At 40.8% G+C, this 25,204-nt stretch overlaps 1 protein-coding gene across 1 annotated transcript in view; it reads right to left on the reverse strand.

Moving 5' to 3' along the window:
- Nucleotides 1-16: 16 nt before the first annotated feature.
- FRAS1 (Fraser extracellular matrix complex subunit 1) overlaps nucleotides 17-25,204 on the reverse strand; it is a 470,770-nt gene continuing 445,582 nt past the window's right edge. The window contains 7 exon segments of the mRNA XM_010384575.2: nucleotides 17-3,731; nucleotides 5,170-5,316; nucleotides 7,118-7,323; nucleotides 9,706-9,872; nucleotides 19,690-19,806; nucleotides 23,851-24,010; nucleotides 25,015-25,122. Of these exon segments, the coding sequence (XP_010382877.2) occupies nucleotides 3,138-3,731; nucleotides 5,170-5,316; nucleotides 7,118-7,323; nucleotides 9,706-9,872; nucleotides 19,690-19,806; nucleotides 23,851-24,010; nucleotides 25,015-25,122 (1,499 nt within the window). The 3' untranslated portion in view covers nucleotides 17-3,137.

Consider the following 25,204-nt stretch of genomic DNA (forward strand, 5'->3'; position numbering starts at 1 on the left):
AACATAGGAAAACCAAAAAACAACCAGAATGTCATTTATTAATACAAATTTATATAGTGGCATATACTACTGGAGAAATCAGAAATTCATAACACACAAATTCATATTTGAAATACAAAAATCATTTGAGAGTCAAGAAATCAGGTTGACAGCACCACAAATGTTTACTCAGTCCGAGCAGGTGTGTAGTATCCAAGAATAACAAATACCTATAGCAGACTGAGACTGAATATCATAAGACTGTGCAAACACATTGCAACACTATTTCCCACCCAACAACAGAATCTGCAGGAGTCCTCTAGGAGGCCTGGGGTACAATAAAAGGGCAGCGAGGCAGAAAAAATGGTGCAGACCATTCTTTCTTTTAACCTTCACAGCCAGCATATAATAGCAAGTAGCAACCACTGAGAGTTGTTTGTTCCTTCTCACTTGAAGGCAAGATATAAAAGGTTAGTAAAACACACACAAGGCATTAGTGAGCAAATCAGAGAAATTGAAAGCAGAGCTTTGACTGAAATATAATCCACATTAGTCATCAAATTACTTGATTCCTATGATGAAGTATGAAACAAACCAAATGAATAATTCTACATCAAAGGGGTATATTCTATCTCTACATCTCTTAACACTATTTAACAAGTGTGCATCCACTAGAGAAGTACTGGCATTCAATAACGTACATGTAGAAAGGCGGGCAGAAATACTGCAAGGGCTTTCCTTTCACACACAGTTTCGTATCTCACTCTTGCCCTTGTCATTTCCAACCTTGTACGTGGCAGTTGCTGGGAGCACTCTGGGGCTCAGTCTTTAGTCCTTCCCACTCTAGCTTCCTTCTGCCACCTCTGCACTCTTCCCATTCAGCAGTAATGGAAGGGGTGTGCAAGAAGAATATTTGGGCAAATGGAAAGGTTCTGCTTTAACGTGTAAGCATTCTGGCACTTGGAGCAGTTACACAGTTACAAATAATGGACCCAATGGAAATTCCCTCTACAAATTAGCATTCACTCTCTAGGTTGTTCTGGAGATTCTGTACCCTGCCTGATCAGCTCTCCAGCCATGAGATACCAATTATGGGTGTCCATGAGGCTGATATAGGAGTTCTGCCCTGAATTGTCCAAGCTGGTCTTAAGTAGCATCTCACCAGTCAGGAGTTTCAGACTCTGGACTTACCCAATTCATTCTCTCCTGAAAACCTGACACTCATTCCAGAATGCTAAATCAGATTTTCCTCTAAATCTCCTGTTCTGGATGCCAATTCATAATCTCATCTGCTGCTGATACATTATTATGAACTTTCTGTTCATGCTTCCTTAGGACCACTGTCAGAGTCATGCCTTTGTAAAGCAGTGTTTCTTTGCTCCAAGTAAAAGATTATCTCATAATCCAAGTAGAGAAGATAATTGTTTTCCTCTCTCCTCCCTTGTGATATTGCCACCATACTCTCTCACTTTCCCTTCCTAAATTTATTCCCCTATCATTCACCCATGACACCATTCATTCATTCAACAAATATTTCTGGAGTGCTTGTTACACGCAAGGCACTGCTGAAGAATGAAAGGCGTGGCTCACAAAGGTCCTACTTTCAAGGATCTTGGAGTCTCACAGAGCTGCCTAGAACCTTTCACAGTTCATCCTTTCTAGCTTTTCGTAGCGAAATGTTACTAGTTTGGAATGTTCTCAAAGAGCTTGAGTCATTCTCATACATATATTACACAATGTGAAGGCTCCATTATTTGCTTGGTGACTGTGGTGTGCCATGCATCAGAAGAGGACATGTCTTTTACTCTTGAATAATGAAACCGTGCCTCCAATTCAAAACAACATGGCATGCATGCTTATGTTTCTGCCAATAAGGCAGAAACAAGAGAAACAAAAGCAAGCTGTGTGTAGCCTACACAAAATAGTTAAGCTGATACTTCAACACTAAATTATTTTAGAGCCATGTGTTCATGGCCTTGTCATGTGCTGATATGGTAAAAATAATTGCCTGAGCTACCAGAAAAGAACCCCTCAAAGAGAAATCCCTGAAATACTGCACCAGGAACAGTGCCTCTGTCTGCTGTGTCTCACACAGCAAGGAGAACCAGCATGTATCTGTTAAGTCTTATTTCACCCCAACCTGGGCTTTCTCCTAATTTGCCTTATTCAAATGAATCACTTACTCTCCAGAAGCACTAACACAATAAAAACCCATAGCTAGCAAAGCACATGGATTGTCTATTACGGGACTGGGCAAAGCCTGGAGTAGCAGGAAAGTGTGGCAGGTTTTCTTTAAAGTATTTACGGCAATGTTGAATTAAAAGGCCATAGTACATTGATCTGTTTTGCAGCATCCTTGGCCAGGGAGGGATGTCTCAGTGCCACGTAAACCAGTTGGGAACAAAGACACCTCCCTGGGGTGAAGGGCATCACTAATGTGCTCTGATACACCTGCCAGGCCCCTCCTTAACTCAGGTTTCAGTCTCCCACTTTGTAGGAGGGAGTTCTCTGTGCCTGAGGAGGCGGAGGCTCCCATGGTTTTCAGAGGATTCTACTTAAGCACATTGAAATCCCCAGGTAAAAAGGGCTCTGAAAAGCAAAGTACAATTAGAGGCCAAGGAGCATACGCTGTCAAGTGGAAATCATGAGCAAATATATGTGTTGTGTCGATTAGTAGAATTTTTAATGGAATCTGGGTGTCGGCAGTTCATACTCTGCTGTCTGGGGGTTGAGGAAAAGCCCTGTAGGAGAAAGCTGGGACTGGGGGAGGGAACCAAAGGCCCTGTACCTACTTCTTCTCTCTGAGATCTGCCATGGTACAGTACCCAGTCCTCTCATCTCCATCTGCTAACCTAATTGTTCGACTCCTGTCCTGATACTAAAGTATTTGTTTTCTAAGACCAGCCTTACAGAAGGAGCTGTGTACAGCTGTTGACACGATTACAGGGATCTATGGAAATAACTCTAACATTCTGGAGGTCTCAGTGGTTCTTTGTTGAATGAGGTAGCTCAGTTGTGAGTTGATGCATGTGATGTGTGCCGTCTGCCACTCAAAGCTATAGTTTTCCCTTTGTCATCTGTGAGATTATAAAAATACCAGTATTTCCCCCCATTTTATAAAAATGATTTTAGAAAAAAATACACACAGGTCTCCTCCATTAAACTTCTGTTCCATCTTGTAAATTGTTGTGAACTCTGACTTCTAGATTCAGTCTTTTTACTTTAGCACCTTTGAACATGTAAGCCGCCTCAGGCTCGCTCAGGATGTTGACGTTCCGCACAGTGCAGTACTGTCTATTTACGTTCTTCTCCACCCGGTCCGGGTGCCTCTTGGGCACTTCTATCTTAGTATTCAGAGGATATTCCTCCAAAATGTCCTCTGCGGGCTTCTTCTTCCTCTGTTTCTGGCATTTCCTGTTAATGAAACAAGCCACCAAAAACACCAGAAGTAGAAGCATGATCGCAGCCAGAGCACTGCCAATGGATGCCCCAGTCTGTGACAGGGACGCAGCTACCGCTGGCTCTTGCATCTCCAGATTCAGGGACTTCATATTGGTGCCATTCTTGACTTGGTCTCCTTCATTGTCATAGATGAGGGAATCATCAAGGGTCAGCCTGCCACTGGGCTCCACGAGGTCCCTTCGGTTGCGTCTGAGTGGAGCTGTGAGAGAGCGCTGGACCCGGGGCCCTGAGATGGTGTCGGGGCCAATGATGTAGATGACCTGGAGATACCACTGGTGTCCTGCTTCCACCTGCAGGGGGACAAACCGAACATGTCATTCTTGCCCACAGAACACCTCTGAAGAAAGGAAATGGAAGGATAATTGCCACTATATGCCTTGATAGATAACTGATTTCCAGAAAAGCATTAGCAATGATTGGTGTTTACTAATACATAGAGAACTGAACCAAATATGGGTTCTATTTTATTTCCAAATTAAGATGATCTTGAGTCAGCTACTCACATTCTTTTTTTTTTTTGTTTCCCTATGTGTACACGGAATAGCCTAAGGAATTATCTTTCATGGTCTCTTTCGCTAAGTGAATGCTTATATTTGTCTGTCTTTATTGAGAGCAGTGAAATAATAGCATTAAAAACCACATTTATTTATAGTGACCTTCAATTATGTTATGTCAATTTACTATTTATTGGTGAATTTCAGTGAAAATGGAGTCATTCAACAAAATATTCACTAAACATATACTGTGTGTATAATACACAGATATGTGACAAACATTTTATTTTTTTTTCTTTTTCTTTCTTTTTTTTTTTTTTTGAGACGGAGTCTCGCTCTGTAGCCCGGGCTGGAGTGCAGTGGCCGGATCTCAGCTCACTGCAAGCTCCGCCTCCCGGGTTTACGCCATTCTCCTGCCTCAGCCTCCCGAGTAACTGGAACTACAGGCGCCCGCCACATCGCCCGGCTAGTTTTTTTGTATTTTTTTTAGTAGAGACGGGGTTTCACCGTGTTAGCCAGGATGGTCTCGATCTCCTGACCTCGTGATCCACCCGTCTCGGCCTCCCAAAGTGCTGGGATTACAGGCTTGAGCCACCGCGCCCAGCCATGTGACAAACATTTTCTAAACACTTTCTGGATCAGGCTATAACATCAAGTATTTTATCTCCCCCTCATCTTTCTCCATTAAAACCCTTCATGGTTTTGAAATAACTTCTGAAGTGTGATAATAGTTCTGAAGGGTCATAGATTAATATTTGGAGACAGAAAAAAAGTGAAATTTGATCTTGAAAGTTCATGTTCATTGCTGAGACTTAAGGTATTTTTGTTTATCAAATAGTAGTAATTCTTGCCATTCTAAATTGCTGTATTGTATTATGATTTTGTTAAATGTTTTTCATATGTCTTTGAAAATCAGCTGGTCTAGCATAGAACCAAAAAGGGATGCAATATAAAAGAACTTAGGAAAAACTAGAGTGTCGCATGCAGCCATGATGTGCACAGTGACAAGTGACTATATGCAAATTAAATAATTGTATCATTGTTTTGGTCTACTGGGGATACATGTGAAAATTTTGGGTAGGTGATAAGCTTAACAATAATAAGAAAAGATCTGCTAGCAAGAATGGCAGAATGATGAAGAATCCAGAGATGTTGCAGTTCTCTTCCTTTTTTTTTTTCTTCAAACTTTAAAGTAGACTTGATCTTAAGCTTCTGTTCTTCTCATCAAACTCACCTTATAGAGTGCATCTACTTTTAGAGTAAATCCATCCACACCTGGCATGCTACTGACCACATGGAAATCAGGCAACTCAGAGGCAAAGTGAGCCTCAAAAGGCACATCATGGAAGTACTTATCAGTTACCTCTGGCTGATTGCGGTCCTAGGATTTCAGAAAAAAGAAATGCAAGATTTAGAAAGATGGTTCCACTATATTGGTAGGTGGCAGTGACTGGGTAGAGAAAAGTACTCATCGCTCCTGGCTTTAGGTTGGGTTGGGAAAGTGTGTGTTGCGAAGCCCTCTCCTTAAGTCTGTGGCTGCCTGATATGGTTTGGCTGTGTCCCCACCAAATCTCATCTTGAATTATAGTTCCCATAATCCGCATGTGTCATGGGAGGGACCCGGTGGGAAGTAATTGAATCATGGGGGCAGTTACCTCCATGGTGTTCTTGTGATAGTGAGTGAGTTCTCATGAGATCTGATGGTTTTTTAAGAGGCTTTTTCCCCTTTGCTCAGCACTTCTCCTTGCTGCCGCCATGGGAAGAAGGATGTATTTGCTTCCCCTTCTGCTATGATTGTAAGTTTCCTGAGGCCTCCCCAGCCATGCTGAACTGTGAGTCAACGAAACCTCTTTCCTTTATAAATTATCCAGTTTCAGGCATGTCGTTGTTAGCAGCGCGAGAACAGACTAATACACTACCGCTGGCAACCCACCAGCCTTTTCAAAAAGGACATGTGGTGGCTTTTGTGATCTCCAAATGCAAAAAAGTGGGCTATTCTAGCCCAATAATTCTCAAGTTATTTGGTCTCAGGACCCTTTACACACTTAAAAATCAAGGACCCCAGAGAGTTTTTGTTTATGTGACTTACATCTATCAACATTTACTGTGTTAAAAATTTTAAGTGTTTACTTATTAATTCATTTTAAACTGACAAGAAACTCGTTACATGTTAAGTAAGATATTTTTTAGTGAAAATACCTAAATTCATTCCCTCTCCCAATAAAGAGAGCTGGCAATGTTTTACATTTTTGTAATCTCAGGGAAAAAGCTAGATTCTCATAACTGCTTCTGAATTCCATCAGTTGTGATATGCAGTTTTGTCTAAAGTGTATGAAGAAAATCTGGCCTCATAAAGCTATGTGGTTAATAGCTTTTTCAAATAATCATGGCTTTTTTTTTCTTTTTTTTCTTTTTTTTTTTTTTTTTTTTTTGAGACAGGGTCTCGTTCTGTTGCCCAGGCTGTAGTGCAGTGTTGCAATCTTGGCTCACTGCATCCTTGACCTCCCAAGCTCAAGTGATTTCTCACCTCAGCCTCCCAAGTAGCTGTGACTACAAGTGCATGCCACCAAGCCCAGTTAATTTTCAAATCTTTTTTTGTAGATATGGGGTCTCCTTATGTTTCTCAGGCTTGTCTCAAACTCCTAAGCTTAAGTGATTCTCCCACCTCAGCCTCTCAAAGTGTTGAGATTACAGGCATGAGCCACCCACACCCTGCCTCTTTTTTGATACTAAATCAAAACTTGGTGAGTGGTTATTTTTTAAAGATTCGTTACAATGTGGAATCTGAAATTGTATTGATAAACTTTTTAAACTCTCTAAACTCATGAGGGAATAAGTATGAAAAAAAAAAGCATCATCATCATATTATTTTGAAAGTAAATTTGACTCTGTAGACTCCCTGAAAGAATATGGGGACACTCCAGGTCTCTGAACCATACTCTGAGAAACACTGGCCTAGAGTTTCCTCTTCCTAGAACGTCAAAAGAAGCTTGTCTTGTTACCCACAATAACCACCACATATATACTAGTATTTAGCTGATCTGAAAGAAACAACAACACAAACATATATAGAGAGGAAACTATCAAGAGTGGGCTCTATCTACTTTAGGGAGAAATCATAGCTGAGGAAATCTGCTCAAGTGTCTGCTCTTTCACACTAATAGTGAGAACACTTAGCATACCAACAGCAGGAATCTGTGTTTTAGGTGTTTGTTTGGCTGAATGCATCCATACTGGGGCCCTTCATTGTAGATTGTCCCCGTGGGATCAAAGAAAGGGACATAGCCATCCTTGCCCGTACAAAGATAGACTTTCTCCAGCTGGAGTTTGTAAGCAGAATTAAGGTTTTGTTCTGGATTCCAAAGTACTCGGCCATAAAGGATTTGACCTGAAAAGATTGAAAGGCATTAATTAGGTCAGACTTTAAGATGAAAGAAAAACAAATGTCAAGGGTTGAAAGGGTTAAACATGCTCCCTTAGCGTGAAAAGCACCTTTCTCTGAAGAGCTCCATGATTCCATGTGCCCCTAAAATACTCATTTATTCATTTATTGCTTCTTTTTTATTCTTTTCTTTTTCTCTCTGAGTTTTCTTGCTAGGGAACATTTATTGCTTCTTTTTTATTTTTTCAATAAGCATTAATTAAGCATTTAAGGGAAACAAAGTATTATGTTTTGCATAGGAGATACCAAGGTGTGTGAGATGCAGTTGAGAGGGTGGAAACAAACACAAAGTGATTGATTGAAATAGCTTACATTTATCAAACTTATACTATTTGCCAGGTACTATACCAAGTCCTCTCATGCAATAACTCATGTAGTGCTCACAATTTGCAGATGAGAAACTTGGCACTGAGTGGGGCTAAATGATTTGCTGAAGGTCACAAAGCAAGCAAATGGTGAGGGTGGGATTTCTAGTCAAGATACTATGCTCTCAAACCAAACCACCACAATACCCTATTAATCACCCAAATGCTATACTGTTACATTCTATAATAGAGGAAGGTATGTCATATTAAGAGAGCATGAAACCAAGTATAGAAATCTGCCTAGGGAATGGTATGGAAGAATTTCAAGACAGATGATATTTGAGCAGTATCCTGAAACACACGTAGGCATTTGTCAGATAGTGCATTTGGGGTGGGAGTGAGAGGCAGGAGAGAACATTCTAGGAAAAAAAAAAAAAAAAAAAAAAGTCCATGTACTAATTACTGAATGCTTCAAGGGTGTAAGTCCTGGTGTAGGCACTGTTTCCTATGTGTTGGTTATGGCACCAAGCTCTTTACATGCAATTAACTTACTTAATCCTCCCAAGAGCCCAAAAGATAGCTTCAATTATTATTCCCATTTTAGTAACTTATCCAAGGTTCCACAGCAATGATGTAGCGGAAGGAGGATTTTGGAATCAGCACAAATCCAGCTAATTCCAAATGCTCATCCCAAACATTTACTATGTCGTGCTAAGTAAGTCAGTGTGACAAGAGTGGAGGGTGTATAGAAGCTCTGGCAGGAGAGGCTCCTGGGGAGATAGACAAACCGTGCTGAGGAGGCTGGACTCAAATATATAAGTAACAAGAAACACTGGAGGGTTTTAAACAGAAATGTAATAACACACTTGGGCCTTAGAAACATGGCGAATGGGTCAAGGACAAAGAGACTTAAGTCACAGAGACCTGGTAGGGGCTATTTTAATCCTCTAGTTAGAGATAGGCATCTAAAATATAGCTGTGAGGCAAGAGGATGAACTCAAGAAATGTCTAGGAATCAGATTCCACTCATCTTAATGATAGATGGGACGTGGGATGTAGGAAGGGGAAGTTGAGGATAACCCTGAGATTTTTGGTTGGGGCACACAGAGGATGGTGATGCAGTCAGTAGAGTAGCAGATGTGGGAGGACCATGCTTGGAAGGAGACAAGTCCAGTCTCAGGCATCTCTAGGTGTCTGAAAGACATGCTGCTTGGAGAGCTTCAATAGTTTCATATCTGCATGTGAAAACATAGAAATGAAGCTCGGAGAGATCCAGGATGAGGTCAAATCGAATGGCCACAGAACAGTAAGAGTGTAAGAAGTTCAGGGTAAAGGGATGGCCCAAGCCATGGGGATGACCAGAGGCAGCACTCAGAGTAGGAATAGAATGAGCCAAGCATGGAACCTGGGGACACTAACATGGAAGGGGCAGAGCATGGAGGCCAGGGACAGGAGAGTGAGAAGAACTCATCTGAGAGGCAAGATGGTGTCAGGTGAAGCTGATGCAAAGGAAACCCAACAGGAAAAAAGTGCCAGAATGCATCGATTTGGTGTCATTGACAAGAGAAAGATAGGATAGAATCCAGCCTGTGGCAAATGGATGGAGAAGTGACCATGAAGTGAGCCATTTCCAGCAGAGAAAGCATGATGGAGAACACACATGTTTGGCATTCCTTTGAGACTGGGAGGCAATGGAATTGGAGAGTTGAGAAAATAACTGACCCAGAGTTAGACAATGTGCTAGAATCTGATCGGAAACTCCAGTCTTCTTGCTACTCAGACCATTGCTTTTCCATGACATCACACTGCCAATTATTATAGTGCCAAGTGTGTGATTGATTTGATTTTGAAACAGCATGAAATGGGCCTGTTCCTTGATTCTATCCTGGCTGTCCTGGAACCAACCCTGGGGGATCTTTACTGGGGAGCTGACTGAGAGCTTATGAGCAGAGATGCCAGTCCAGCAACTTACCAAAAGCTTCTCAGGCAGAACCTCCTTCTGCAGGTGGAGGAAGCAACTTACCTTTTGAAAAGGCTCCTTTGTAATCCATTTCTGCCAGTGACATATCAGATGTATTGGGATCCATTAGGAACACCTTCTCATTATTGCAGAGCTGAAATTCAGTGTTAAGTGAATACACAACTGGCACAGGGCGGTTGGTCTGCTGGAATGCAATGGGTATCAGGAATCTAAACGCAAGGAGAAACAAGAGCTCTTTGAGAGCAGGGTCAGCGTTGCATATGTCATTTGAGTAACCCTCCCTTCCCCACCCTCCTCAGGATTGTACACAGAGAATTGTTGTGGGCACTAAATATTCACAGAATAAAGGGATGTGTACGGCAAAAGGATTTTATTTGGTTGTTATTTCTTTTGAACAGAAATAAGTAATCTTAAAAAATAATTAATTAGTCTTTAGACTCTTTGGCATCCTTTGCTTTTTTTGGCCCTTTCACTCTGGGGGCTCCCAGAATTGCTCTTTGACTTCTAAAGTACTCCCTGCTTTGGAGCGCAGCTAGATTTCTTCCCAGAGCTGCATGCTCTGAGGTTTTGACTCTTTTGACCTGATCAAAATTTTATTTATCCATGTCCCACTTTCGAGACTTGCTAAGCGATACTCTCTTGCTTTGCTCTGTGTGCCTACCTCCCCAGCCTTCTTCCTGAGCCCCTTCCTTGCGTGTCTCCTTCTGGCAGATAAGGGCTCCCCAAGGTTCAGTTCTGGGACTCTCTTTCCTTGCTCTGTGTGCCTATCTCCCCATTCTTCTTCCTGAGCCCTTTCCTTCTGTGTCTCCTTCTAGCAGGTAAGGGCTCCCCAAGGCTCAGTTCTGGGACCCTTATTGTTTTCCCTCAATAACTTCACCCAAGATGATCTCAGCCTTGTCAATGAGTGCATTTGCCATCTCAAAGGTAGTAATGCCAGATTTAACTATCTAATTCAGATTTCTCCTCTAAGCTCCAGAAGCACATAGCTGGCTGTCGAATGGTAGCTCTACATGGCTGTCAGATAACCCAGACTTGGTATGCCCTTCCTTCTAGTGTTCGTATCTCAGCAAAAGGCAACAAAAGAGGTGCCAGCCCCTTAACTGGTCTCCCTGGAGTCACTGTTAGTTCCCTCTAGAGCATTCTACATGCCTCAGTGCTTGAGCCAGTGTCATTTTCAAAAACTCAAATTTGCTTAATATCCTTCAGTGGTTTCCCACATCCCTTAGAGGGAAGTATGACCTACAAAGCTCTGGCCTCTACCTATTTCTCCAGCCTCATCTCCTGGTACACTTCCCCTTCCTTCCCTTTCTGGGATCTAGCCAGACTGGCCTTCTTTCAGTCTCCTGACCAGCTCTCTACTCCATGATCTCTAGTGCCTCAGGGCTGATTTATTCAGCAAATATTCACTAAGTATATATTAAATAATAGACATTGTTCTAGTAATAGGAATTCGTCTGTGGACAAAACAGAAAAATATGATCTCAGGATTCTAAGGAAGATAGTAAGCAAAATAAAAAATAATACAGCATGCTAAAAGGTAGCAGGTGATAAGGAGAGAAATTAGGCAGAGAAAGGGTAATGCTAGAAGGAGGTTCAGCTGGAAATTCTAAATAATATGGTCATGGGTGTAAATTGGTGCAGTCATTATGTAAAACAGTATGGAGCATCCTCAAAAAATTAAAAATAGAACTATGACATGACCCAGCAATCCTTATTCCTGGTATACACCCAAACAAGGGGAAATCAGCATCTTGTAGAGATATCTGCACTCCTATGTTCATTGTAATATTATTTACAATAGTTAAGATTTGGAAACAACCAGTGTCCATCAATAGATTAATCAATAAAGAAAATGTGGTATATTTTCTTTATTGTGGTGTGAAATAGTCAGTCTTAAAAAAATAAGGACATCCTGCCATTTGTGACAACATGGATGAACCTAGAGAACATTATATTATGTGAAATAAGCCAGACACAGAAAAATACTGCACAATTTCACTTATATATGGAATCAAAAAAGCTAGATTCAGGCAGAGCAAAAAATTCCAAAAGCCAGATACATAGAAACAAAGAGAACAGTGGTTAGCAGGGGTGATGAGGATGGGGATATGGGGAAATGTAAGTCAAAAGGTACAAAGTTGCAATAATATTATGTACTGGACATTTCCTAAGAGAGTAGATTTCAGATACTCTTATACACACACACACATGTACATGGAGGTAACTATGTGAGGAGATGGGTATGTTAAGTTTTTTGACTGTAGTAGTCATTTCACTATGTGTATCAAAACACAATGTTTTACACCTTAAATATATACCATAAAGAGACAGAAAGGAAGAAACTCAGTCATGGAAGGCCTCGGTGAGAGGAAAACACCCAAAGGCTTGAAGCAGGCAATGGAGTAAGACATGTGGCTACGTGGAGAGGAAGCCCTTCAGGAAGAGGAAATGGCAAAGACAAAAGGTCTGGGGTAAGAGTGTGCACAATACACTAGAGGAGCGGCCAGTTGGCCAGGGTGGCTGGAGCACAGTGAGGAAGATAAGATCAGAGAGGTAACTTGGGACCAGATCCCATAAAGCCTTACCTGTACTGTCAGGACTTCAGGGTTTATTTAAACTGTGGAGTGTTTTGAAAAAGTGAGTGGGGTTTCCTGTGTTAAGAAGAGACTACAGGGTGGCTGCAGGGGACTTTGTTAAGAGGCTATTTCAATAATTTAGACAAGTGATGATAACGGTTCTGACCAGGGCTTTTGTCAGGTGATCAGTGAAAATAATTGGATTTTTAATATATTTTAAAGGGGAGGCCTAAAATCCTTGATGACAGTGCCAGAATAAGAGAAGTCTCAAGGATATTGTTAACATTTGGGTGTAAGTACCTAGAACAGAGAGGCTAACTAAGTTTTTCTGTACACAGCCAGATAGTAAATATTTTAGACTTTGTGGGCCACATGGAGTACATGCACAGATACATGCTGGTAGGTCTGATGCACAGATATAAGCATGATGATAGACGCTTGCATAAGTTCTCTTCTGATTTCCTCTGTTTCCTCACTCCAACAGGACAGAAAGGTCACCCGTTGAAGGTGACAACAGGGGAGAAGTATCAAGTTTGTGGGAAGAAATGAAATAGGCAAGAGGAAGAAAAGGCCTCCGATAAAATACAACAGCCCTTCAGGCTAAAAACTCTCAATAAACTAGGTATTGGTGAAACATATCTCAAAATAATAAGAGCTACTTATGACAAATCCATAGCCAATATGATACTGAATGGGCAAAAGCTGGAAGCATTCCCTTTGAAAACCAGCACAAGACAAGGATGCCACCTCTCACCACTCCTATTCAACAGAGTATTGGAAGTTCTGGCCAGGGCAATCAGGCAAGGGAAAGAAATAAAGGGTATTCAAATAGGAATAGGGGAAATCCAATCGTCTCTGTTTGCAGATGACATGACTGTATATTTAGAAAACCTCACAATCTCAGCCCAAAATCTCCTTAAGCTGATAAGCAACTTCTGCAAAGTCTCAGGATACAAAATCAGTGTGCAAAAGTCACAAGCATTCCTAGACACAAATAATAGACAAACAGAGAGCCAAATCATCAGTGAACTCCCATTCACAACTGCTACAAAGAGAATAAAATACCTAGGAATCCAACTTACAAGGGATGTGAAGGACCTCTTTAAGGGGAACTACAAACCACTGCTCAAGGAACACCAACAAATGGAAGAACATTCCACGCTCATGGATAGAAAGAATCAATATTGTGAAAATGGCCATAGTGCCCAAAGTAATTTATAGATTCAATACTATTCCCATCAAGCTACAACTGACTTTCTTCACAGAATTAGAAAAAACTACTTTAAATTTCATATGGAACCATAAAAGATCCCGTATAGTCAAGAAAATCCTACGCAAAAAGAACAAAGCTGGAGGCATCACGCTACCTGACTTGAAACTGTACTACAAGGCTACAGTAACCGAAACAGCATAGTACTGGTACCAAAACAGATATATAGACCAATGGAACAGAACAAAGGCCTCAGAAATAACACCACATATCTACAACCATCTGATCTTTGACAAACTTGACAAAAACAAGCAATGGATTCTTTACTTAATAAATAGTGTTGGGAAAACTGGCTAGCCATATGCAGAAAACTGAAACGACCACTTCCTTACACCTTATACAAAAATTAAGTTAAGATGGATTAAACACTTAAACATAAGACCTAAAACCATAAAACCCCTAGAAGAAAACCTAGGCAATACCATTCAGGACATAGGCATGGGCAAGGACTTCATGACTAAAACACCAAAAGCAATGGCAACAAAAGTCAAAATTGACAAGTGGGATCTAATTAAACTAAAGACCTTCTGCACAGCAAAATAAACTATGATGAGAGCGAACAAGCAACCTGTAGAATGGGAGAAAATGTTTGCAATCTATCCATCTGAAAAAGGGCTAATATCCAGAATCTACAAGGAACTTAAAGAAATTTACAAGAAAGAAACAACCACATCAAAAAGTGGGCAAAGGATATGAACAGACACTTCTCAAAAGAAAACATTTATGTGGCCAACAAACATATGAGAAAAAGCTCATCATCACTGGTCATTAGAGAAATGCAAATCAAAACTACAATGAGATAGCATTTCACACCAGTTAGAATGGTGATCATTAAAAAGTTAGGAAATAACAGATGCTGGAGAGGATGTGGAGAAATAGGAATGCTTTTACACTGATGGTGGGAGTGTAAATTAGTTCAACCATTGTGGAAGACAGTGTGGTGATTCCCAAGGACCTAGAACCAGAAATACCATTTGACCCAGCAATCCCATTATGGGGTATATACTCAAAGGATTATAAATCATTCTACTAGAAAGACACATGCACATGTATGTTTATTGCAGCACTAATCACAATAGCAAAGACTTGGAACCAACCCAAATGCCCATCAATGATAGACTGGATAAAGAAACTGTGGCACATATACACCATGGAATACTATGCAGCCATAAAAACGGATGAGTTCATACCCTTTGCAGGGACATGGATGAAGCTGGAACCCATCATTCTCAGCAAACACAGGAAAGGAAAACTAAACACCGCATCTTCTCTCTCATAAGTGAGAGTTGAACAATGAGAACACATGGAAACAGGGAGGGAGACATCACACACTGAGGCCTGTTAGGAGGTGGGGTGTTAGGGGAGGGGTAGCATTAGGAGAAATACCTAATGTAGATGACAGGTTGAGGGGTGCAGCAAACCACCATGGCATATGTATACCTATGTAAGAAACCTGAATGTTCTGCACATATATCCCAGAACTTAACGTATAATAATTTTTTTTAAAAAAAAAGCATACAAAAATAGGTGAGAGGAATGAGATAATGTATAAATGAGGGAACCATTGTATTACACTTTTCTTGGAAGCCCTAAGGACCAATTTGAGATGAGTGATAATGAATTCTACAGCTTTCTGACCTTGGCATTCCTAGACATACTACCAGAACACCCTCTCCTTTTTTCTCTCCTCCTTAGGTTTCAACTGAATCACCACTTTCTCTAGAAAGCTTTCCCTCTTTCTCTTACCTCCAAGGATAGTTAGGTCCCTTGTCATCTTTTCCTGTTACACTTTGTGCTTTTCTCTCACAGTGCTTAGCACGGTCTGAAATTTTATTTAAATGTGTGACTGACTGATTGAAGTCCGCTTTACCCACTGCAGGTTCCATGGTCCATCTCACCATTGCCTACCCAGTGCTAGCCAAGCTCCTGACACATATATATGTCAAAGAATGGTGAATGAGTGACATTTTGATTTTTCACCCTTCCAACAGAGTCCATCTGCCCATTCCCTGCTTTCTGTTGAAGGTACCCCAGTGGTAGATTTGAGAGGGTTGGGTTGTTGGAAGAACTTGGAGCCCTTATAACCCTGTTTCAACAGCTTTGAGATAACCATGAGCTGTATCACACGCTCATTTTCCTGACTCAGGGAAACAGATTTTTCTTGTTGATGCTGATATTACCAGAATCCATCATAGTGCCAGGCACATGAGAAAACATTCAATATTGGTTACAGGAATAAATAATGAACATGAGATTATTTTATTATTTATAAGGTTAAAATATATGACAGGCCTCCCCAAAATAGTCACAATATGAGACACGATTCTTTTGTATTAAGTCCAATTTCCCTGTATCAGTCTTGATTTTGTATGTGTGTTGTAATTCTATTGCATCCATATGGAGCCATATAGGGGATCCAAGGTTAGGCCTGGGGGAAAGTCACCCTGGGAATACTGGGGCATCTGCAAGTAATAATCTCCCTGATGTAAGGCAAGGACCCCCAACTCTGAAGCCTCAGTATCCTCAACAACATTCTTCCTCTGCCACCTCCCACATTTATGCCACACAGGGCCTGAGGACAGCATTGGTGTCCTCCTTGATCCTTTTAGCCAGTTTCAAGTCATTGTTCCTCTCTCCCTTTAAAAAATCCAGAACCTACCCTGGAGAAACTCTTCTTACACATGTGTACCAAGAGATATATATAAGAATTTTCTTTATAAGAGAGAGAAAGCCAAAGGGAGTGGTTAAATACATCGTGGAATTTTCCTACAATGAATACCTTAATGAAGTGAGCAACAAACTACAGCTACATGAATCAATACAAATGAATCAACAAATGATTCACTGAGTTAAAAAAAAGAGTAGCAGAGAGAATTCATGCAGTATGAAACTTACATAGAGTAGTTCCCTTCTCATCCATGGGTTTGCTTTCCTCAGTTTCAGTTACCCAAGGCCTACCATAGTCCAAAAACATTAAACAAAAAAATTCCAGAAATAAACAATTCATAAGTTTTAAATCATGCACCATTTTTACTAGCATGATGGAATCTTGTGCCTTTCTGCTCCATCCTGCCTGGAACACAAATCGTCCCTTTGTTCAGCACCTCCACATTGTATATGCTACCCACCTGTTAATAACTTAGTAGCTGTCTTGGTTAGCAGACTGAAAAAACATTGCACATATAGTGTTTGCTATTATGTGTGGTTTCAGGCATCCACTGGGGCTCTTGGAACATATACTCCAATGACAAGGGGGGACTATTGTCTAGAGTTCAAAAACTTGCAAAACTATGTAGAAGTATACATGAGGTATAAACATAAACCAAACCAATGAATAATAAATACAAATATCAGGTTAATGGTGACCCTAGTGGGGAAGAGAGAGGGAGTATGATTGGATAGGGGCATTGAGGGTATTAAAGGAGTACTGTAATGTTCTGTTTCTTGAGTTTCTTAAGGTGGGTGGTGGATCTGCTATATGATATATATATAGTCTTCTGAGTATCTGAAATATTGCATAATTTTTAAAAATTTAAATGAATTAAAATTCCCTAGCATATCCCATCAGATTATTTTTCCATTGTTCTTTCTTCCTGCAGCCAACTACCATTTTTCTGGTCACCTTCCTTCCTTCATTTGGCTAACTATGGTGCTTCCTGGCATTGTTACTGCCATGAATCTTTGGGACTTAAACATCCACTCAGATGAACTACCGACTACCCAGGACTCCCAGTTCCTTGACTCCCTCACCTCCAAACAGCTTGTTCACTACCCTGCTACAGCTACCTACTCTTCATAGTCCCATTATGCACCAGCGCCAAAAATCTCATTTCCAACACCTCGCTCTCTACCACCTTATGTCTTTCTAGCTCCTCTCTTCTTTTCCTCCTACTCCTTAATTGTTCAACCACACCAGGACCTCCCAACCACATTAGCAGAATGCACGGGAAAGGAAGCGTGTGCACTCTCGTGGTGGGAATGGACATACATAGTTACATGTTCACAAACATGCTGGAAGACAATTTGGCAGTTTCTTAAAAAGTTAAACATACATCTGTCATATGATCCAGTCACTCCATTTTTAGGTATTTACATAAGAAAACAGAAAGCACATGTTTATATAAAGCTCATACATACAGGTTCATAGAAGCTTTACTTATCATAGCCCCAAACTGGACACAACTGAAATGTTCATTAGTTGATCACTGATAAACAAATTGTAGTACATCAATACCAGGAAGTATAACTCAGCAATAACAGGAACAAATACTGATACACCCAACACAGATGAGTCAAAATAATCATGCTGAGTGAAATGAGCCAGAGAGAATTAACACTGTATGATGTCATTTATAAAAAACTCTAGAAAATGCAAACTCATCTATAGTGGCAGAAAACAGATCTGTGATTATCTGCAGAAAGGGAAGGGATGATGTGAGGGAGGATCTACAAAGGCGCACGAGGAATCTTTTTGGAAATGGGTATGTTCCCTATCTTGTCACAATCTTGACTGTGGTGATACAGGTGTATACATAGGTAAGAATTTATCGAATTGTGTAGTTTAAATAAGTACGGTTTTATGTCGATAATATGATAACTTAAAAGCAGTTCCACACCACCTGATCTGCGGCTAGCTGTAACCCTCTAGTATATTTACTCTTTTCCACTGTCTGAGATGGCCCTGTTTCTTTGCTTCTCTCTTCTCAAACCTCAACATTCTTCACTTTCAGCAGATGTAGGGCTTTTCATTTCACAGGGAGAATAGCTTCAATCAGATATCCATTTTGTCATCCTTACCCTCCCAGTCTCCCAATTCTCCTTTCACCTGCTTCCATTGATTCTCTGCCTGCCTCTTCAGTGGATGAACTCTCTGTGCTTCCAGCTATGGCCAGCCCTAGCCTCATGCCCTGGATCTACTCCCCTGCCCTACTCAAGGACCTGGCTCTGCAAGCTGTCCATCTATCCCCTGCATCATCAAATTTCCCCTCAATTGGATTATTCCCACCAGCATATAAGTATCCCAAAATAAAGCAAATAAAACCTGCTGTTTATTTGACTCCTCATCTGTTTCCAGTTATTGCCCCTTTGCTCTGGCATCCTCTATAGAAACTCCGCAAGCACTGTTTATCCAGGCTGTCTCTACTTTCTCACCTCTCTCTCAAGCTCACCCCAATCAGGCTTGTATCCCCTTTGGTCCACCAAACCTGCTCTTGGCGGAGTCCGCCAATGACCTCGGTATTGCAAATCCAATAGCCAATTCTCAGTCTTTTATTTAAAAGCCACATATAGTCTTCTCTTAATGTTAATGTCAGATTCTGTCTTGGGCATTTTAACTCAGCAATGTTTTCTCTATACTTTGCACAGCTCCTACAAAGGTGACCCTAGACTCTAAACTGCCTGAGAGCACAGATTACTTTCAATCCTCTGCTCTGGTGTAGTGCTATCACTTCAACGCCTTGATCAGAGCAAAACACATGAGAAGAACTGAATAAATATGAATGAAGGAATGAATGAATGAATATACAGCACAACACAGTCTCAGGTCTGAGGTGAATATGGGCTGATGTACGGTTGAGTATCATTATTCACGATTGTTATGCTCTATACAGTCTCCACAAACAATGAATTAGTGGATATTGAGCCATAGCTACTAGAAGAAACATAGGGTTAGGTTCCTATGAGCCTCTGTTCACAACATTTATATCAACCAATTAACATATAACCTTGTTTTATGTCTGTTTCTGTGTAAAGACCCCTTATTTAATATATATTGTTGATTCATTTATATCAAACTCATGGTTATCATAAGGCACATTACAACCTTCTGATGCTTAGAAATACTAGAAAGTACTTCGGCATTATACTTGGGAGCCATTCTAAATGGAGAAATCATCAACAAAAGGCACAAAAATGCAAAAAACATGGCACTAAATAGACAGTGCACAGGACGTTTGTTTGTAGCATGAGAGCCGCAACAAGAAGGCAGAGTATCACCAGGTTTGACCTCAGCTGGGGATGTGTGTATTAAGTGACTCAAATGTTTTGGCACTCTGCTGTGCATGTCCGTGAATGACTATGAAAGCACCATATTGATTTGGGAGTTACAAATAAGTTTTAGCGAGTAGGAGAATTCACAAATAACGAATCAACAAATAACGAGGATTGACTATATTTTCCTACCTTTCCGGGGCATGTGCAGTGCAGGCCAAAGGCTTCTCTCCTGGGTCAACCCATGGCTGTGTGGGCTGCACTGTGCAAGGGATCAGGTAGATGGTGTACTCTCCCGAGTAGTCTTTCCTGGAAACATGCAGAGCAGACTGTGATCGTAGGGAACAACTGATAGGTTGCTGGCTTACCCAGAAAGACACGGCCTTCACTAAACAGTTTTCAGGTGGTATTTGTGTCCAGCATCTAAGAACCTTACAAGTCTGCAAACACCATTTTTGGGAACTCATCTCCGATTATCCTAACCTTCAGAGTACTATCCAGAGGTGTTAAATAGAGCTGCTTTCATGTATTCAGGTCCTTCTCATGAGGAAAGCTAAGAAAGGCATACTACATATGAAAACGTAGAAGGCTCAGGTGATAACAGAATTGGTCATTTACTCTGGATTTCATGAGACTTGCTTGACAATTTCTGTTTAGTGTTTCTTGTTGATAGATACCCTATTCAATGCATTCCCAAATGGAAAAGCTTTTATTTCTGAAGACATGACAGTGTCAGGTGCCACTGTGACACAGGAGGTAGCAAATGCCTCAGGATTCCAGGACACCACTCCAGAGCATATGGAAGCAGCACCTGCAGAACACCCCTGCACCCATTTCACTTGCACTCAATTTGGAGGTTCCCCTTTCAAACTCTGTAGCCTCACCCCTTTATAAAGTCGAAGAACAAGATCACTTCTCATTAGAGACCACTCATGGGGACTTGGGGACTTCCCTGTTTATGGGGGGCCCAGGATTCTCCAGTTCATGACTCTGTGAGCAGGAAGCCTTTGGACCTCTCTCCTACTTCATCTCCCACACTTCTCACTGGGTGGCAGCTCCAACCCTGTCAGGTGGCCTGGAAGGCAGCCAAGCATTCAGAAGTTTCAGGAACCTTGTTCAAGGGCCTTGGGAGTCTGTCATCCATTGAATGGAGAGTGCAGGGCTGTGAATCTTCATTATAACTGTTTGTGAGGGATCTGTGAACAGTTCTCATAAATACTGTGCTTGTTTTGACCATTTTGGGATACTTATCTATTTATTAGTAAAGTGGCAGCAAATATTTGGTTAAAAACAATAATAAAACTTTTATGTCACATTCTGGCATCAGTGTAGTGGACTGGCACAGGCTGGAAACTGGGAACCAGTAGAACTTCAGCTTGCCTCTGCCATGGCTGTATGATTTTAACAAACCATGCAGACTTTCAGGGCATAAGCTCCTTCTACTCTCCTTTCTTTCTCTGCTTTTTACTCTCCTATTTTCTTTTTTTTTTTGAGACGGAGTCTTGCTCTGTCGCCTGGGCTGGAGTGCAGTGGCTGGATCTTAGCTCACTGCAAGCTCCGCCTCCCGGGTTTACGCCACTCTCCTGCCTCAGCCTTCTGAGTAGCTGGGACTACAGGTGCCCACCAACTCGCCCGGCTAGTTTTTTGTATTTTTTAGTAGAGACGGGGTTTCACCATGTTAGCCAGGATGGTCTCGATCTCCTGACCTCGTGATCCGCCCATCTTGGCCTCCCAAAGTGCTGGGATTACAGGCTTGAGCCACTGCGCCCGGCTACTCTTCTATTTTCTAAGCTCCTTCCTAATCTAAAAGTCTGTATGTCTGCAGTTTTCCATCAAATCTTGGATCAGCAGGAAATGAGACTTTGTATACTATATTTAAATTACATGGAAACTGACATCTATAATGTGGATAGTAATGCTTCATTAATACAAATATTCAAATAGGCAGAACAATCCATGCCTGGCTAGATCGTGTCTAGCTCTACTTAAACCCTGTAGGGGCTCTCCCTGCACTAGAGAGTAGAAGCCAGAGGCCAAACACTGGTTTACAGGGCCCCACCCCGTGACCCTACCCCTACTCCTTACTTCTTTAGCATTATTGTCTATTACACTCTTCCCTGCTCACTTCATGCCAGCCATATGGGCATCCTTGTTCTCCAAGCATGCCCAAATGTTGCCATTTTAGGAACTTTACCAGGAGCCCTGTTCCCCATGTTTCTGCATAGCCAACTCCCTCACCTCTTTCAAGTCTTTGCTCAAATAAGGTCTACTGGGAACATTCTAATTAAAATTATAATGTCTCCCCATTCCCGCTTCCCCTTACCCTGCTCCATACCTTTCATTTTCCCATAGTGCATATCACCTTCTGACATATGTTATACTTTGCTTATTGTGTCTACTGCTTTGTGTCTCCTTACTTTAAGTCCTATACTTAGGGATCTTTATTTTGTTTACCAATATATTCAAGGTACCTAGAACCTTCTCTGACACACAGTAAACATTCCATAAATACTTGTTGAACAAACGAATGCAAGACAAATAGCATAGCCTCCCAAGCCTTCGGTCCTACTTTTTCCCATTCCTAAATACTACTTGGGTCCCATTTCCTCACTATCCCTTCAAACATGCCAAACACAGTCTTAGGTACATAATCTTTAATCCTGCAGTTCTTTTCATCTCCTTACTAGAATCTAAGCACTTCCCATATCACAACATGGACCATAAGTTGTCTCACCTCTTTCAGGAATCCTTATACAACTCCCCAGCCTCTGGCTCTCTCTTCCCTGAACAATTATGGTCTTCATATTACCCTGTATCTCGCACAGTGTGCTTAGCATGGAGTGCTTGGTGGGGTTCTTCATTTTGTCATTTATCTATGCATTTTGTCTCTTTACCTCAAAGGTAAGCTTCTAAAAGGTGCTTGCTCAGAACCTACCACATGCTAAAACCTGTGGTTCTGGGGATTTAAGATGAATCATATGTGCCTTCTACTCTGGAGAAGCTCACAATCTAGTGAAAATCTGGGACCAGCAGATAGACCATCATAAGATAATGAGCTGTGTTACAGCAGAAGCTGCAACAGAGTAGGAACCAGGAGGAGGGAGCTGCTAGTACTGTATGGGATGTCAGGGAAGCTGTCACAAAGGGTCAGTATTTGAGCTGGGCTCGGTCTCAGAGGAGTTAGTTATACAAGGGGAAAAGAGGAAGAAGGGCTAAGGGAATTGCAAAAGCATGGAGGTATGGATGGGCTGGTGGGTTCAGGGATTGGTGAGATATCTAATGTGGCTAAAAGCCTGGGTTTGAGGTGAAACTAGAGGGGAGGCTGGGCCTTGGATGCTGCAGGAGGGTGGGCTTCATTCAAGTGGCAATAAAGATGTCAGCAGAGTACTTAAAGGAGGACGGTTTCCCTGTCTGTAAACTGGGACAAAGTACATGAAGCACAGTCCTTGAAGGTTATTATATATCAATTTCAAAAGAATCACTATACAATAAAAAATCTGATATAAGATCAAAAATTTTAAGTTAAGAAAAATTTTTTTTGAAAATGATTCTCAAGACAATTTGAAGTAAGATTTTAATGTTAAATATGGCTCTTACTTTCATTATCAACAAAATGGGGATAATATATTTGTGATAGATTCCTGGTTGCCCACTTATCCTTTTTATAGTGGTTTTAATTTTGTTTTTTTCATTCTTCCCTTTTCTAGATGGGGGATATTTTACTATTTGTTAAATTCCTATTCTACCTCTATACTGGGTGTGCGAGAGGAATAAATCTTGTAAAAGACACATGGACTTAATCAGAGATACTATATTTTGTACAGGTTGTTGTAATTGAAATGAAATTTATTTATTCGATAAAGGTTTTAGTTAGACACATTTCCTGACTTCCCTTCTAGGCAGGTGTGCCATGTGACTAAGTTCCCCACCATAGGATGTGGTCTCACTCTTGGAATAAGTGTGAGCACTTCTTATTTATATATCAAAGTTTATCTGAGCAAGATTTGTTTCTTTCTTTATTTGCTAGAGTGTCATTTCTTTTAATTAATTCATTAATTTTTTTTTTTTTTTTTTAAGAGACAGGATCTCTTTCTGTTGCCCAGGCTGGAGTGCAGTGGCTATTTGCAGGTGCGATCATGGCTCACCGCAACTTCGCACTCCTGAGCTCAAGCGATCCTCCTGAGTAGCTGGGCTACCAGCTAGCACCACCACTCCCAGCTGAGGTTTATTTCTATCAATTCCCCTTTTAAAATAAAAGTCTAGCCTTCAGATAAAAGCACTATTTCTCAAGCTCCTGAAAGAAATGGAAAACCACTCAGCTCTACCCATGGAGGTCTCCATCACCATATTTACCTGTTATAAGAGCTTGTGGCTCTCCAGAGTTGATATGGAGAATCAAAAGTCTGAGCACTCCATAACAGCTGCAAGTCAAATTCAATTCCTCCTAGGTGTTCTGGAGTCAATATGAAAGATTTCACATCCGGGAGAGTGTGGTGCTCCATCACAAACTGTCCTATTTGAAGGGGAAACACATGCACTTATCGTACTTGTTGTAGAGCTTGAGTTTTATTGTACTTGTGGTAGAGCCCCACAAAAGCCTGAGAACTGAATTAATGTTCTTCTCTCAAACAACTAAAGTTAGCCCATTTTGCCCCTTAGAATATATTCCACATTGGTGGGGATAGCATGGCATCTCACCCCAGCCCATCGTCCTACTTGTGATGGTCATCATAGTCATATGTATTTATTTATAAACAATAGGAATAATCCTTGTGGAAATGGTGTTAATGAGTATATTCACAGTAATAGGGGTCTTTATGTGACAATGAACACTCAATATACATAGCTTTAAATTCTAACCAACATGTTTCTTGGAGGTAGAAAGGTCTTGTAGTTTATACATAGAAATTTCAGCATCAGATAAAAGTCACATTTAGGGCCATTTAAGTCCTTGGTAGAAGAGGATAATTATAAACATCATTAAAAGGGTAAATGTTATCAGCAAGATACCTCCACTCTTTAAAACTACACTGAAATAGTGTCGCGAATAAATAAAAGTAGGGGGAATATTTTAGATTAAAAGAAACTAAAGCAATATAACAATCAAAATGTAATATATGAATCATAACTGGAACTTCTTTCTTTTCATGTAAGCAGTTATAAAATAAACAAATATAAAAATAAGTGGAAAAGATGTTTGTGGAACAATAAAGGAAATATGAATAGAGACTGGATATTACTGAATCAATGCTAAATATCTTAGAAGTGATCATGATGTTGTTACTGTATAAGAGAAAGTCCTTGTTCTTAGACAATGTCAACTGAAGTATTTTGGGTAACTTGACACGAAGTCTGCAACTTGGTTCTGAATGGTGTGACAAAAAAGGTATGTATGCTTGTATGTGCACATGGATGTATAGCAGAACGTTAATCATTGTCGACTGTTTTTTATTGTTCTATTCTTTCGACTTTCTGTTTCTTAATAAAAAGTTGGGGAAAAAATGGCATTGATATTACCTCTGAATTTGGCATGGGTCTTGAATTCAATGACAAGACGGCCATCCTCTCGAATGTAGATTCTTATTATCTGAAGCCTTGCAGAGAGCACACTGTCTGTCTGGATTCCTGGGCAGGAAAGCAGAGAGAACATGTTAGGGCATGGAAAATTCCTCCCTGACAACAACCATGTATAAGTTATCCCAAGGAC

The sequence above is a fragment of the Rhinopithecus roxellana genome, chromosome 2, assembly GCF_007565055.1.
Source record: "Rhinopithecus roxellana isolate Shanxi Qingling chromosome 2, ASM756505v1, whole genome shotgun sequence".
In the NCBI taxonomy this organism is placed as follows: domain Eukaryota; kingdom Metazoa; phylum Chordata; class Mammalia; order Primates; family Cercopithecidae; genus Rhinopithecus; species Rhinopithecus roxellana.